The 15,952-nt window shown below is 31.9% G+C and overlaps 1 protein-coding gene across 1 annotated transcript in view; it reads right to left on the reverse strand.

Annotated features, from left to right (window-relative positions):
* Positions 1-642: 642 nt before the first annotated feature.
* Positions 643-15,952, reverse strand: part of LOC135202572 (uncharacterized) — a 109,652-nt gene continuing 94,342 nt past the window's right edge. The window contains exons 6-8 of the mRNA XM_064232070.1: positions 11,639-11,807; positions 4,432-4,582; positions 643-4,036 (exon numbers count right to left, since the gene is read on the reverse strand). Coding sequence (XP_064088140.1) covers positions 2,195-4,036; positions 4,432-4,582; positions 11,639-11,807 — 2,162 coding nt within the window. The 3' untranslated portion in view covers positions 643-2,194. The remainder of the gene's footprint in view (positions 4,037-4,431; positions 4,583-11,638; positions 11,808-15,952) is intronic.

A 15,952-nucleotide genomic window follows, 5' to 3' on the forward strand; every position in this document is an offset into this window, starting at 1 on the left:
GAATAGCATAAGCTTTTATATTTTACTGGTTCTCATGGGGCTTGACAATTCATAATCTTAGAACTTTTGGCTCTTAAGATCTGAGGCCCTCTGCTTTCCCTTTTAAAAGGAGAGAGAATGTGTGAGCATTTTTTTCAGCTGTTTTCTGACCTGTTATCCAATCTATAGGGCAACACTTGATTCTTCAATAATATCTGAAAGTTAAATGGTTTAGACAAATCTCACTCTGGCTAAGGGTCCTATCAATCAAACATCCCTACGTCGAAAGGTATAGGTGGTTACTTGTCTCCTGCTTACTATTGACTGGTAACTTAACTGGACATAGAGGGTGGAGATTCAACTTACCAGTTAGCTGACCCTCCTACCTAAGGAATGAGTCTCTTATCATATTCCTATCTCATCCACCCTCACAGTCTGTAGTCCCTTATGCTGAAGGAAAAGTGCTGGCTCCTTAAGAACCTTGTTACCAAGTTTTAATGGTCAATTCCAGCAGCGAGTTACTAGTGGGAGAAAAATGTAATGTGACCTCCTCTTTTTGATTTTACTGCATCTGTTAATTGAAACAAAAAATGTGATATTCCAAGTAAAATTGATTTATATGAATAGGAAAAACATTTAAGCAGAGGAAAGGAAATTCATATGAGCAATTCAATATATATTTAGCAATATCACACAAATGAAACTTGTCTTTACATATAATGTATGAACTGGAAACCTGCATTATTGAAAATGTCTAACCACTGTATGAGACAATTTCAATTGTGGAAGATTTAAGAACATTTTACAAGATTTAAAGGATCAGATTACTGCAGGTAATGCAGAGAATCTTTGTTCATTAAACAGGCTAAGAAGGTGCCAGTGCATAATGTCTCAAGTTTCTTTACAAGTTAAATCACAATGGTGCAATATCACCATCCAAAGGAGATAGCAAAACTATATCCAATAAATCACTCAAGTCAAAAAGCTCAAAGTAGCTTGCAAGCTCATTGTTTAGGACCCAGTATGCTGCTTTTTTTTGTCAAATGCAAAGATGTGAAAACATTTGAGTTATAAGTGACGGTCAATAAAAAATTATCTCTTTTCATAAGACTTAAATCAACTCAAGATTCAAAGAACATTTTTCTGCCAGTGTAAATGAAAAAGGTTGTGGCATATAAATTACTAATTGGTCAGTCACCAACAGTGGAAGACAATACTTTTTTGTGCATTAAAACAAAATACTGAACTTGTAAATATTATCATGATCAGTTGAGTTAAAAGTAAACAAATTTTTAAATTCAAAACTTCTTTGTACTTTGCATATAGCATGCTTAACACAGCACAAACAATTGTTAAGCATGTAACTTAAAAAATAATTTCACATTTAAAGTATAAAACTAAAAGTTACACTGATATTTTAGCTTCAGTATCTCCAATCAAACTCATCAAAATACTTTTTTATTTTGTATCTTAGCATACAAAAGGAAAAGTATACTTTATTTTGCTTTAAAAGAAAGCCATGACCTGAGAGCAATTTGGCTCAGTAACCCTTGAATATTCCAAGTTATTCAAGTATAAAAACATTATTGCACTTGCAACTGATTTGCCAAATCCTAAGGACACTTCCCAGTGTGCACTGATGCTTTCTCATCCCTGAAATATTCACAAGATTTTATCAATAAATATGAACATACAAAAATTTGGACCTACTATACTATACTTTTTGATATGAAAATACAATATATATTCAACACTTTCCAAACTCCATCTAAAAACAACATATATATATATATATCTTGTTTACACAAACTGACAATGGTTTAAGTTGAACATTGTCCACTAAATGCCAACTGCTGCAACTCATTCACTTGAAACTGTTCGGGTTCTAGATTCTAAAACCCATTAAATCAGTTAATTATTTACAAAAATGTAAGTTTAGGTGCCTTAACGTAATGCCGTCCAAAATACTAGAAGGCTTAAAAATCAATGTAAAAAGCATTTTTCACTCACATAAACTGTAAAAAAAAGAGAAAAAAAGGTGGTTTCTTCTCTAAAGCTTTATCACATTTCTTGGCATATTTTGATACACCAGTAGTCTACTTAACTTCTTTGATAATTCAGTGTTTAATACTGATGAAGCAAACCATTCTTGAATATATGCAACAACATATTTTCAAGTGTTGTTTACACTAAAACACAATGGCACCAAAACTTTTCAAACTTCTGTGCCATCTGGTCCTTCATCTTGGAAGACTCTACCACTTTCACCAACAACAACAGATGATTTCTTAGAATCTCCATTTGATGACACTGATAACCGCTTACCACTTGGCTTTGGTGGTGGCTTAGGTGGTACTTTTTTTCCAGAGGACACCACAACAGCCGGACCAGGGGTTCCAAGATTCACATCACTTAAATTTGCATCAGATTTATTACTCAAGTTGTTATTGTGCAGTGAACCATTTATAGAAGACTCGTCTCTTGACTTTGCTGGCAATTTTGAAGGTGCACCACCTTTGCTGTTAACTTGTGAGTGCTTGGCAACTGATTTATATGCTGGAGAGGCAGCATGTACAGTGCTAGCATTGGACGGCGTAGGGGAACATTGGGCTAAGTGGATCTGAGAAGGGTCATGATATGGAAGACTTAAGCTCCCACTATTATCTAACAAATTTGGTGTAGAGCGAGGTAATGTAGAACTATGATTTCGTGACTGGAAGTGACTTGAATTTTCACTTGAACTTACAGGAGTATAGTATGGTGGAAGAGGTGGGGAGTTTGGAGACTGTGGAGTATGAGGAGTGAATGGTTCGGCTGCATGTAAGGTTGGGCGGGTGAGATCTGTGCGGGATGTACCATCTGCAGTGGTCCGTGGTCCAAGTGTATCATAAACTGGATCAAAAAGCACTTTGCCATCTTCTTGTGGTCTAACAAGAGACTCTTGTTCTGCAGTTGTCTGGCCAGCCCATGATGGCGAACGATGTCTCCGTGGCAGAGTCACATATCCTGGTCGTGGTTGTATTTGTGGAGCTACATATGCCACAGGGTACTGAGAATATTCAGCTGGATGAACGTAACTGTAACGCCACTCACCAGGAGTAGTGAACTGTGGGGCTACTAAAGAATGGTACGATAACTGAGTTGGGGACACAGCACGGGGACGGGTCATATCTAAAAGATCAGGATAATGGCCCATGTAATCGGCAATTATGCTATGCGAAGGAGTTGCTGTGCTTTCAAGAGGGAGTGTAGTATCTTGGGAAGGAAGATCATCATCAACCTCCTCTTCCAGGGTTGGAAGATGTTTCTGACGTGGTAATGGCCCTACATCTGGATAGTCTACATCATCATAACTTGTGTGTGCCCCTGCTTCAGAATTTATCGTCGGCATTTCCACTTCAGTCTGCGGTAATTTACTGTAATTGCGAGGTGGTTTTTCAACAGGATTGACAATCATAACATTCTGATGTTCAATGAGACTCCCACTTGCACTCCCATTCACTTTGGTATGTGATTTGTGTTCTCTGTGCTTCCTTTTCTTTAAGCAACAACAAATTAAGGTTATAATAACAATAAGTACAATGACTCCCCCTGTAGCTATTGCAATAATGATATACAAATCTAATGTTGACTTTGGGGAAATGGCTCCAGTTGTGGTTGGTGCTGCTGCAATTAGAGAAACATTTTGTTCAACTAATCCTGCTAAGTTGTCTGCAACACAGGTATAAAAGGTTAAATCATGCTCAGCTACATTTGTTATGGTCAGCTGAGACCATCGTTCACCTCCTTCTACCACTTCATTCAAAACATATCTTTGCTCAGGTTGAGAATAAGGTATGACTGACATGTTTGTAAGGACTCGTCCATTTAAAACCCATTTAATGTTTGGTAAAGGATCACCTATTGCTCGACAGGTTAAAGAGGCATTCTGGCCAGGAACAACAGGGACCTCTGTTTGTGCTAGTACCAATTCTGGTCGACAGGCTAGCTCATTTTCTGCAATGCTTTCTAACTTTCGTCCTGAAACTCTCTCTGGGGAGTGGCATGTCACATGTTCCTGTAAAATATATATATGTATATATACAGTACATCTAATATAAAATAAAAGGCACATATTTATATTTCTACTGTCCTACTGTCCAAGTTTTACATAATGCATTACAAATGCTTATTAAATCTATTAGGTAATAAAAAAAATCTGAAAATTTATCATACCCAATCAGATTCAGACAGCTGTTACACTGTAGTTTGGATATAACAACCATTTCAACATAAGACTGTACGATAAGAAAGGAAGAATTTGAGATTTCCCATGAGTGAAAAGTATATGCCTCCTTATGATGGATACTACTGTATGGTCTTGCTATTCAATAAAATATCTCAGGGCACTTAAAAAATTCACAAAGCATCAATTCTTTCAAAGGCCTTTCAACATACATAAATAAAACTCACCTGCAAAAGAGACTTCTGCTTAACCCAACGGACAAGGTTTTTTAAATGACAGTCGCATTCCCATGGGTTGTCGTGTAACTCAAGCTCTAAAAGTTCAGTGTTGTTAATGAATAGATCAGGCTGGACTAGCTTCAAAAGATTACCAGACAACCTGTCTCGAATATCAATTAAGTTTCAGTCACTACAACAAAAAAAAGAAAATTTGAAAATAGATACTACATTATGTACTATTGTATAGGTCATTTGGTCACGTTCAGAATACAAAAAAAAAAAAATATGTTCTTAATAGTACTATACTTGGGGCCCTTGATATTTAGTCAATTTCCACAAATAATTTGCTCTATATAATAAATGTAAATATGACAAAAAATATAATTTACAATTTTCCTAGACATAGCTACACACACACCTCTGCTTAGGAACATCCATGCTCATATATTAAAATTTTGATCTTGGCACTCCTGGCCGCGACCCACTGGTGCAAATTTTGTTGCGAGGGCCTGCCTCATATTAGTTACAATTTCTGCTGCTACCCACACTGGACAGCACTGTAGCCAACACCCACTATACATCCCAGTTTCTTTGTATCTACACTAGTGCTAAGACTTCATCTCCTGTGCAGTGATTCATTCATGCAGTTTTATTGTGAAATATTTACCACATCCATTAATATGTCATGGCTAATGGCAAGCACAAGGCCACTGATAAAAGTGGTAGTGCTAAAAAGAAGCAAGCCATCTCAAATGGAAACTAAAGTGGCTATAGTAAAGAAGTTAAAAAGTGGTGAAAAAATAGTTGACATAGCGCATCATTATAAGATGAATTGCTCAATCATCGGCACAATTTCAAAGACCAATGACAAAATTATGGAACACATGAAAAGTATTGCGCCAATGCAGTCAACAATTAAAAGTCAGAGAAGGGGGAGGGTGATAGAAGAAATGGAAAAACTTCTGGGTATCTGGATGGAACACCAAAGAAAGGTCTGTACCGCTTAGCCTCATGCTGATTCAGGAAGCCTTTTCAATGAATTGAAGACTAAGGCTGGTAAAAGAGCTGAACATTAAACATTTGCTGCAAGTCATGAATGATTTCAATAGTTTCAAAAAAAGGGCCAACTTTCACCGCATGTCCGTAAGCGGTAAGGCAGTGAGCGCCAACAAAGCAACAGCCGGAAAATTCCCTGGGGTACTCGAGGAAATCACAGGTAAGGGAGGTTAAAATCCTAAGCAAATTTTAATGAAGATGAGAGAGGCTTTTTCATGAAAAAAATGCCAGAAGCAAACATCAGCCATGAGGAGAAGACTATGCCAGGATTTGAGGCGGCGAAGGCTAGGATAACGTTACTGCTTGAAGGTAATTATTTGGGAGACATGAAGCTGAAACTTCTCCACATGTATTGGGCAGCAAATCCAAGGGCACTGAAAAATATCACAAAAAGTTCTCTACATGTAATCTGTATTTGAGGAATGGTTTTTCCAACACTTTATCCCCAAAGTCAAGCTGTATACTGTAGAGAGAATAACATTCCATTAAAGGCTCTTAATTTTGGACAATGCCCCTCGTCACCCACCACACTTAACATTTCCATCTGATGTTCAAGTTGTTTATTTACCATCTAAGACAACTTCATTCATTCTGCCAATGGATCAGGGCATAATAGCACATTTTTAAAAAATACCACACACACCATACATATAGGCAAGTGTTAAATGAGATAAATTATGCAGATGTAACCTTAGGTGACTTCTGGAAAGGTTACAACATGATGGAGTATGGAAGGCCTTATGCCCACAGCTTGAATATAACTTCAGAGGGTTTAATCAAGAATAGGAGGAAAAGGGAATCATTAACAGTCTTTTTACATACGTGAAAAGTTAAAACCTTGATGGAACTGGAAGAACAGCAAAAATGGAAGAACATGAAGAAGAACTTGTTCCCATACAGAAGTTTGAAACAAAATTGAGGGCCGAGGGGGTTTTCTCTTCTAGAAAAAGTGTTGACTTTTGAGAATCAGGACTCCAATGTTGATAGATAATCAAAAAGTAGCAACAATAGTTAATGATACTTTCCAGTGTTATAGTATCATATAATATTAAAAGAAAAGAAAAACAAAGAAAACTTTCATAGATAAATTCCTTAAACCAGTGCCTTCAACAACCTCAAGAGCTTCCCCAGGTCCTTCAACTTCAAGAGCCTCCTCACCTCCAATGACAGCTTCCTCCCTAAATGAAGAGGGAAGTGATGAAGAAATCCTTGGCGAAGAAAGCAGAAGTTGATGAAGACGTTGATGACCTGTCACCCCTGTATTAATTTCACACCAACCCCCCTTTCATCATCCATCACGACAAGCTTATGACACCAGTTTCAAAGATAAGAAAACTACATGTATTTTTACATTTACTGTATTAGTATCTTAATAAAATACTCTACAAAATACAGTAACAGCTCAAGTATTGGGTTTTAGTGTGAAAAAAACAAATAGTACTGTATGTATTGACTATTTGTATATGAAGCTGAACTTACAAACAGCCATTCAGAACAACTCGTTTGCAAGTAGAGGAGCGTCTTGTACATACCCAAGTCTATATGGATCTTTCTCAGTGCTAGAGATGGGATTTAGGAACATAAAGATTCGGGTTTGTAAATATAGGAAAGTGCAAATTATCTTAAAATTTGTTATTTGATGCTTTGAGGATACAAACTCTCATCTTTACATTAAGATTTATCCTGGAGGAATTGCCTCAAAATCATGATTGTTGATGTGCCACCTTGAGATGTCAACTTCCCAATCATGTAGGTAAGGAGAGGAAAGGAGCTCTAGTATCCTCCTCCCTTCTGTCGCCACATAGGTGATGGTCAGGAAGGCTGGACCCCATGCAAGAGTGTGGCTAGTGCCTCACTCTATGGAAAAACAGAGTAAGGGAGAACCACTGGAAGGTGCACAGTATCACTAATTAACCCAAACAGAAGCCCCCTTTTTTAAGGAGCAGCAGAAGCAGTCACATATACCAACTAATTATATAGTTCACTCTGTCAACCCTTTCACTGTGCACCTGTTATCGCCACCAGTGTCGAGATCAGTGTCCTGCTAGTCATATAACTGACTAATTTTCTCCCTTTCATATTTGTATATACATATCTCAATCCTTTGTTATTTTCATTAATGTTATACTTCAATCCTTTGTTATTTTCATTAATCTTATCAGTCAACCCTTGCTATTCGCAGACTCGCCTATTTGCAGTATTTTTCACAGATAAATATTCACAAATTAGTACTGTATTTTCATACCATTTTTGTGACTAAATGCACTTTTTATGATAAGACTTAGAATACTCAAACTAAGTATTTTTAGAGGATTTTTGTTGTGTTTGAACATCAAAAAGGCAGTTCTAAGCATTTTTAATGGTTTTAAGTATTCGCAGATTTGAGCTATTCGCGCCTGGGGTACCCATTCCCTGCGAATATGGGAATCCACTGTATGTAGATAAATATTTAAATACTTTATGTACCTTTTATTTGCAATTAATTTCAGTGTGATACCTCTCAATGCATTGAGTCAAATACCAATTTTGTTATTCAGTTTGCAAACCCTCTTAGCCAAAAATTTCATCTAGAAAAACTTCACAAAAAAATCAGACAGACTTGGCATTCTGTAGAAAATGTGAATTTATCACCAATAAAAATTTCAAACACCATTTTTTTTACATTTTACAACCTAAATCTTCGACAGTCTTTCATTCGCAAATTTTATCGCATTTTCTTTTTTTTGCTCACATCACCTCAGGTGCTTAACAAAACTCCTTCCTCCTCTGTCATTTTCTGTGTTTCATGATCATCTTTGAAAAAACCTGAAGTCAAAAAATTATCCAAGGTAGGTTTGTCTATAACTATGATAAAATAAACATCACCATATTCACTATTGTCAATATCAGAACTAATATCATTGTAATTATTGCATGAAGCCTCTATAATACCTCCTAATTGGGAGAAACCTCTCTTTGTGGCATTTTGATGGTTACTGAAGGTTCTGAGATTATCCTGTAAGTTGGAAATCAAATGCTGCCATTTGTCACTAGAATACAGAAAAAATCTCCTTACAATGATGAAGGAAACACATTATCTATTATAAGCTGCCTAACTAGAACCATAAACATCATGACTGAAGAAATCTGTACCACCTCATGGAGACCTTGTAATGAATGAATCAGACCAGCACAGTGATATAGTTAAGTATCTCTACTGTGTCTGGCCTGGCTGACGTGAATAAATACAGCACATGTTGTAAGGAGGAATCAGATGGAGGGAAAGCAACCACTCACTCCACCACAAACTTAGCTGAGATGCTATGGTAATTAAAGTGTACAGCTGCCATTTGCCTATGGAAAATGCATCTAAGGACTTGAGGGTGACATCCCATTGGTAGTGCCACACACCTGTCCTCATTACTCATGGCATAACAAAATTCCTCCTCAACACTAGGGATAGAGCAATGCTCCCAACTTCGTGAGCTCTCATCCGTGGTATATGGTCTACGTCACTTCACAAAGCCTGCATAAACTTTGGAAGAGATAACAGCAATCTGGTGTCTGGCACTCTCCTCAGGGGCTCTAATGGTGGTCAAGAGAGGCTTCTTAGCATACAGTTATGTCACATTCTGGAGGTTCATAGCTCTCAAGGAAGGCAAGGCAGATTGCAACTCCTTCAAAGCATGGAAATCTCTGCCAAAACCAAGAGATCTGCATCTCTGCACCACAAGTTGCCTCAGTGTGAAAGGCTGGCCAACTGCAGGAAACTGGTGAGAGTATGGGATTGTACAAGGATCTCCTACAAAAGTTTTTAAGAGGAATGAAATGGAATATAAAATTTAGGCCAAGCACTGGGATCCCATGCAGGCATTAAGCCCTGAAAAAGCAATTAAGAGTAAAAGGTTTTAAAGGTATAACAAGTAGAAAACCTTTGCAGCTGCACTATGAAACAATTGTTAGGAGACTAATGAAAAAACAAGATGTACATATGTATTACAAAAAGATGCACTATATATATGAAAACTTTTTATATTGAAAAGAATTACAGCCAGTCCCCAGTTATTGGCAGACTTGGTTAATGGCAATCTGGTTTTATGGTGCTTGTCTAGCCCCATAAAATCGGCACCTAAACAGGCCAAGTTTGGGTTGTCAGCACCATAAGGTGCCGATAATAAAGTTATGGCACCATAACATACCTAACAGAAGCATAATTAACTGGTTATTGGCGTCATTTACCAAAACTTGACACCATAGGCGCCATAAATCGCCGAGTTTCGTTTTAAGGGGCATGGCGATAGGCGACGCCATTTTTGAGGAATTTTAGAATTTTAGTTAATAAAGGACTTAGACGAGTTAATGTCTAAATAAACAGGTCCTGAAGTATAATTGCAAGAAAAATTTTTGTCATGTTTTTTCACATATTTGTTCACTGAGTGGCAAATTGTCGCACATTCTATGACTTGCCAAGAGAAATACTAAAGTGAAATATTTACATCAGTATCCCACTAAACCTAACTGTTTTCTACGATATACGTAATTGGTTGTGCACTGAAGAAAATGAGAAATTCATCTGACACACTAATAAACATCCTTATGTTTAGATTTCAAGCTCTGTGAAAATTAATTGATGCTTTTCCTTTTTTGGATTTTTGTATCATATTTATGTATGTAATAAAACACACACACACACACACACACATATATATATATATATATGTATATATATTTGAATTCTAGAATTCATTCATTTATAAATTAAATTGCATTTATTTCCTGAATTATCATACCCTTTACAATTGTTGGCAAATTCATGGCAAATTCCTTTGCAAGTTTTGCATGAGGGTGTGTAGGTGTGACTTTTAGATGGAATATAGAAGTCTGGAGGTTGCATTTCCGTTCACCTGATTGTATTGTGAATTTTGGAGTGTATTTCTTGTATGACAAAATAATTTTGGTGCAGATATCAGCCTTCTAACTATTGGGGTTTCAAATATATATACTATATATATATGTGTGTGTGTGTGTGTGTTTGAATATATATATATGTGTGTGTGTGTGTGAAAATTTGACAGTTTAAGTGTTGATTTTTGTACAGTAACTGTTTTGTCGTATAGGTGTGCCCTAAGATTTACAGTGTAATCAAGTGAGTATTTTACCCGAAATTCACATTTATGTTTTCATGAGGGGTATACAAATGAATTTACCAATAATGATGGGGGAAGTCGGGAAATGAAAGTACTCTTGTTTGTGAAAGGGTGCGAGTTCTGGAATTCAAGTAAGCTCACGCTCACAATTATAAATGTTAATGGTGATCCAGTTTTAGGGTGCTTGTCTATAGTGCCATAAAATTGGTGATTTATGGCAACATGTCGAGTTCTGGTTATCGGCGCCTTATATACTAGAGTTATGGCACCATAACATACCTAACAGAAGTGCCATTAACCAGTTATTAGTGCCAATAACCAGATATTGGTACCATTTATGAATTGCCAAGGTTCGGTTAATGGCGGTTTTCGCTTACCAGCACCCTGCTGAGAAAGGAACCCCCACTGATAACCAGGGACTGCTTGTACTTTGCCCTTTCATGTCCTTTCAACAACTACACAATCTTAAGAGTATTTCACTTACTGCAGCTGTATTGAAATGGATTATATTTCTCAAAGATTACATACTTTGCCCTTACCTCCAGTTATTTTGCTTCCAGAACTTCTTTACATACAAGATATGAGCCACATTGAATAAACTGCCACCAGAAATTGTAAACAGCAACAGTGTGGAAGAGTTTAAAAGAAAGCTAGACAAATCATTAAGACACTGTGAATGCACAGTAAAACCTGCTCCTACAGATAAGTGAGCAACAAGATGTCTCCTTGGATGGACTAACAAGTCTTTGAGACATTCTAACCCTTGTAACTCTTCTCATATGAATTGCAATTCTATCATTCCTTGCCTTCTATAAAAAGGTCGACAGCTATTGACTACATTTCAACCATCCATTAGACTTCTTGATTTTATCATAGATCTACAGTTCTCTTCTCCGCAATGTCACCCAAAATACTACTACTGCTTACTTCCAAAATTATTTAATTTATACTATCCTATGCAACTCAATCTAGAACATGTAGTATTAAACATCGACTTAATATAATACTATACCACAAGGTTTCAATAAACTCACCGCAAGGATTTCAGAAGATGCAAGTTTAAAAATGCATAGTTATGGATGTACGAGATTTTATTGTCTGTGAAAACCAACTTCCGCAAATGTGGAAGTTCGGGAAACTGCACCCCCTCTAGACGTCGCAGCTGATTAGAGCTCAGGTCTATTACGCGAAGCTTCTCCATACCTGAAAGTAACAATAAAGCTATTCAACATCTGTCTACATTAGTCTACATTTTTTTGTGAAAGTTAAAAAAGGTGCAGATAGGTGTTTTGTATATAGTATTGTTCATTCTTTTTCAGTGATACACAAGAGATTTCAAACATCATCCTTTCTTCTTGCAAATACTTTTATTCTATTGATGCCCAAGCTAAGAATAAATTATCAAACTTTCTTTGAAAATTCACGAGTAGCATTATCACATTATTCACAGGGTATGTAATGGGCATGGGGTTTGCAGCCCCAGACCCTGGGGAGAGAGAGAGAGAGAGAGAGAGAGAGAGAGAGAGAGAGAGAGAGAGAGAGAGAGAGAGAGAGAATGTGCCTGGATGTGGTGGAAAAGGAAAATATCGTCGCTGATTTTTCTGATGAGAAAGTACTAGATATTATTTAGACACCTACTGAGTACCAATAAAGTAATGCACAGTAATTGTCATGCTCCTGACATTTGTTACACCTTTCAAACCTTTCTACTGTCAATTCCCCATTCAGATCTTGGCCTTTGGCATAATTATACATTCCATGCCATTCCTATATAAAAGGAAGGTTGGTTATACTAGGTAATTTATTTGGAAAAGTAGGAGGGAAAAAAATGATAATACTGTTGGCATGCATGGAGTTCTAGTGTAAACAAAAATAGATTGGGTCATGTGAAAATGTTGCTGAGAAGGGGATTGATAAGTGGAAATACATGGCTTCCAAAGAAGAATAGTTGTAAGTATATTTGGGAAAGATAAAATGTTATGGAATATAGTGCTATACAGTATTGTGTGTTGGTACAAAGTACGTAGTAAGGCAATCCGATGGATGCAAGTGAGTAGAGGAATGACAGAAGGTATATTGGATTATTTTGTTGAAGAGAAATTTCAAGCAGATATATATTTAAGTTAATGAAGAATGAATGAAATGCACCTGCAAATGTACTTAAGAGTAAGTTCATTTGACAGGGAAATGAGATGAGCATAAGACACAAAATATGAAATGAAAAATGGGCAAAGGAAAAAGTCATGGGGGTGGAAACTATGTTAAATCTGAAGATGGGGTTATACAATTTTGCAGTGTCCATCATGTAGAAAGGTAAGGGTAGGAAGAAAAATGACTGTTGAGGCAACAAGGAAGGGAAGAGGTTGAAGAATGGAATGACACCATGAATTGGTGGGATTATAAATAAAATACTGTGGTAGGTGGTGAAAGTTAGTAGGGCATGTCTGGATGAGAGAAAGGTTCTGCAGAAATAGGAAAAAATTTAAAGTTTTGTTGTTCAAAGGTAAAGGTGATAAAAGAGACAGAAGTTGAGAGGGACACTACTTAGAAAACCCAGGGAAGAATTAAGTAGGATTTAGATTGAGGATGTATGACACATGACAATAAATGATAGGTGAAGAACAGTGTGTGTTTTGACAAGAAAGACAGTATGTAGAGAAACCCATCGATTATCAGGATATCAACATTATCATGACACAACCAGACCCCGGGAACATATAATTTTTATATATATATATATATATATATATATATATATATATATATATATATATATATATATATATATATATATATATATATATATACACCCGTGGACCCCCCGTATTCGCATACTCACACATTCGCGGATTTCTCTCTGAAATGTTTCCCTGCACTTATTTGCCAGAAAACAATTCAACATTTGGGGTATTTTTCTATGAGAAATATCCACTAATTCCTTGTTTTTTAATAAATTTAATGATAAAATACACCTTTTGTGATAAAAATAAAAAAAAAAACAGGTATAAAAATTTTTGTGGGTTTTTCTTGAGTTTCAACTAACAATATAGGAGGTATGCATCCCCCCCGAATACAGGGGACCACTGTATATATATATATATATATATATATATAGATATAATATATATATATATATATATATATATCTATATATATATATATATATATGCTATATATTATATATTATATATATATATATATGCTATATATATATATATATATATATATATATATATATATATAGTATATAATATATATATATATATATATAGATATATTATATATATATATACATATATATATATATTATATCTATATATATTAATATTATTATCTATATTATATATAATTCTAATATATTATTAATGATCAATATTATATATAATATATTATAATTATATATATATTATTATTATAATATATATATTATATATATTTATTATATATATAGTATATATATCTATATATATTATATCTATAATATTATATTTATAATAATTAATATATCTATTATATTATAGATTATCTATTAATATATTATATATATATATATTATATATATATATATATTATATATATATATTTATATATATATATATATAATATATCTATAATATATATATATATATATATTATAATATTATATTATATATATTAATATATATTAGATTATTATATAATAATATAATATATATATATATTATATGTAATATTTTATATATAATTATTATTATATATATATATTATATATATTATATATATATACAGCTATAGATAATTAATTATATATTATATTTCTATATATATATATATATAGATATATTATATATTATATATTATATTATTAATATATATATATATATTATATATATAATATATATAATTCTATTATATATATATATTTATATATAATATATATATATATATAGTTTATATATAATTATATTATATCTATATATTTTATATATATATATAATTATATTATATATTATTATATATATCTTATAATTATTTTATATCTATATAATATATATATATATTATATATCATATTATTATATATAATAATATATGATATATTATTAAGTTATATTATCTAATAATTATATATTATATATATATATATCTATTTATCTATTTATTATTATAGATTATAATATATTATATATTATTATATTATATATATATAAAATATATATAAATTATTATATATAATTATTACTGTATATATATTATATATTATATAATAGATATTATATATGATTATTATATCTATATATATATTATATTATATATATATATAGATATATTATTATTTATATATAATTATTATATATATTATATTATTATTAATATTATATAATATTATGAATTATATTATATATTATTAATTATATATAATTATATTATATATTAATATTGTATATTATTATATATATATCTATTTGTAATAATTAATATATATTATTATTAATATATATATTTGTTATTGATATTATTTATATATATTATTATTATATATATATTTATAGAGACATTATATTATTATATAGATTATATTATATGCATATATATTATTATAGTATATTTATATTATCTATATTATATATTATTATTATAATATATTCTATTATATATTATAGATATATATATATATATATATTTATATATTATATATATATTTTTATATTATATATATATTATTATAATTATAATATATAATATTATTATATTATATATTATTATTATATATATGTATATAATTATACTTGATGTATATATATATTATTATATATTATATTATATATTTATATATATAGATTATATATTATATTATTATATATATAATATATTATTAATATATATTATTATATATATTAATATATATAATTATAGATATATAATATTATATTATATATAGATTATATATATATAATTATTATTAATAAGTATATATTTATATATATTTATTATTATATATCTTATATATATATATAATATATATTATATATATAGATATTTATGTTATTATCTATTATAGATTATATATATCTATTCTTCACCCATTTATAAATATTATATATAGTATTAATTTAAGATCTTATATCTATTATATATTATTATATTATATATATATAATATATATATATATTCATATATATATTATATATATTACTATATTATATTATATATTAATATATATATAATATATATATATATATAAATATTAAAATATTTATATATATTAATATTATATTATTATAATATTATATATATATGATGAGTATATCTAAGATATTATTATAATATATTATAATATAATATATTTATATATATTATATATATTAT

This window comes from Macrobrachium nipponense, chromosome 30 (genome assembly GCF_015104395.2).
Source record: "Macrobrachium nipponense isolate FS-2020 chromosome 30, ASM1510439v2, whole genome shotgun sequence".
Classification (NCBI taxonomy): domain Eukaryota; kingdom Metazoa; phylum Arthropoda; class Malacostraca; order Decapoda; family Palaemonidae; genus Macrobrachium; species Macrobrachium nipponense.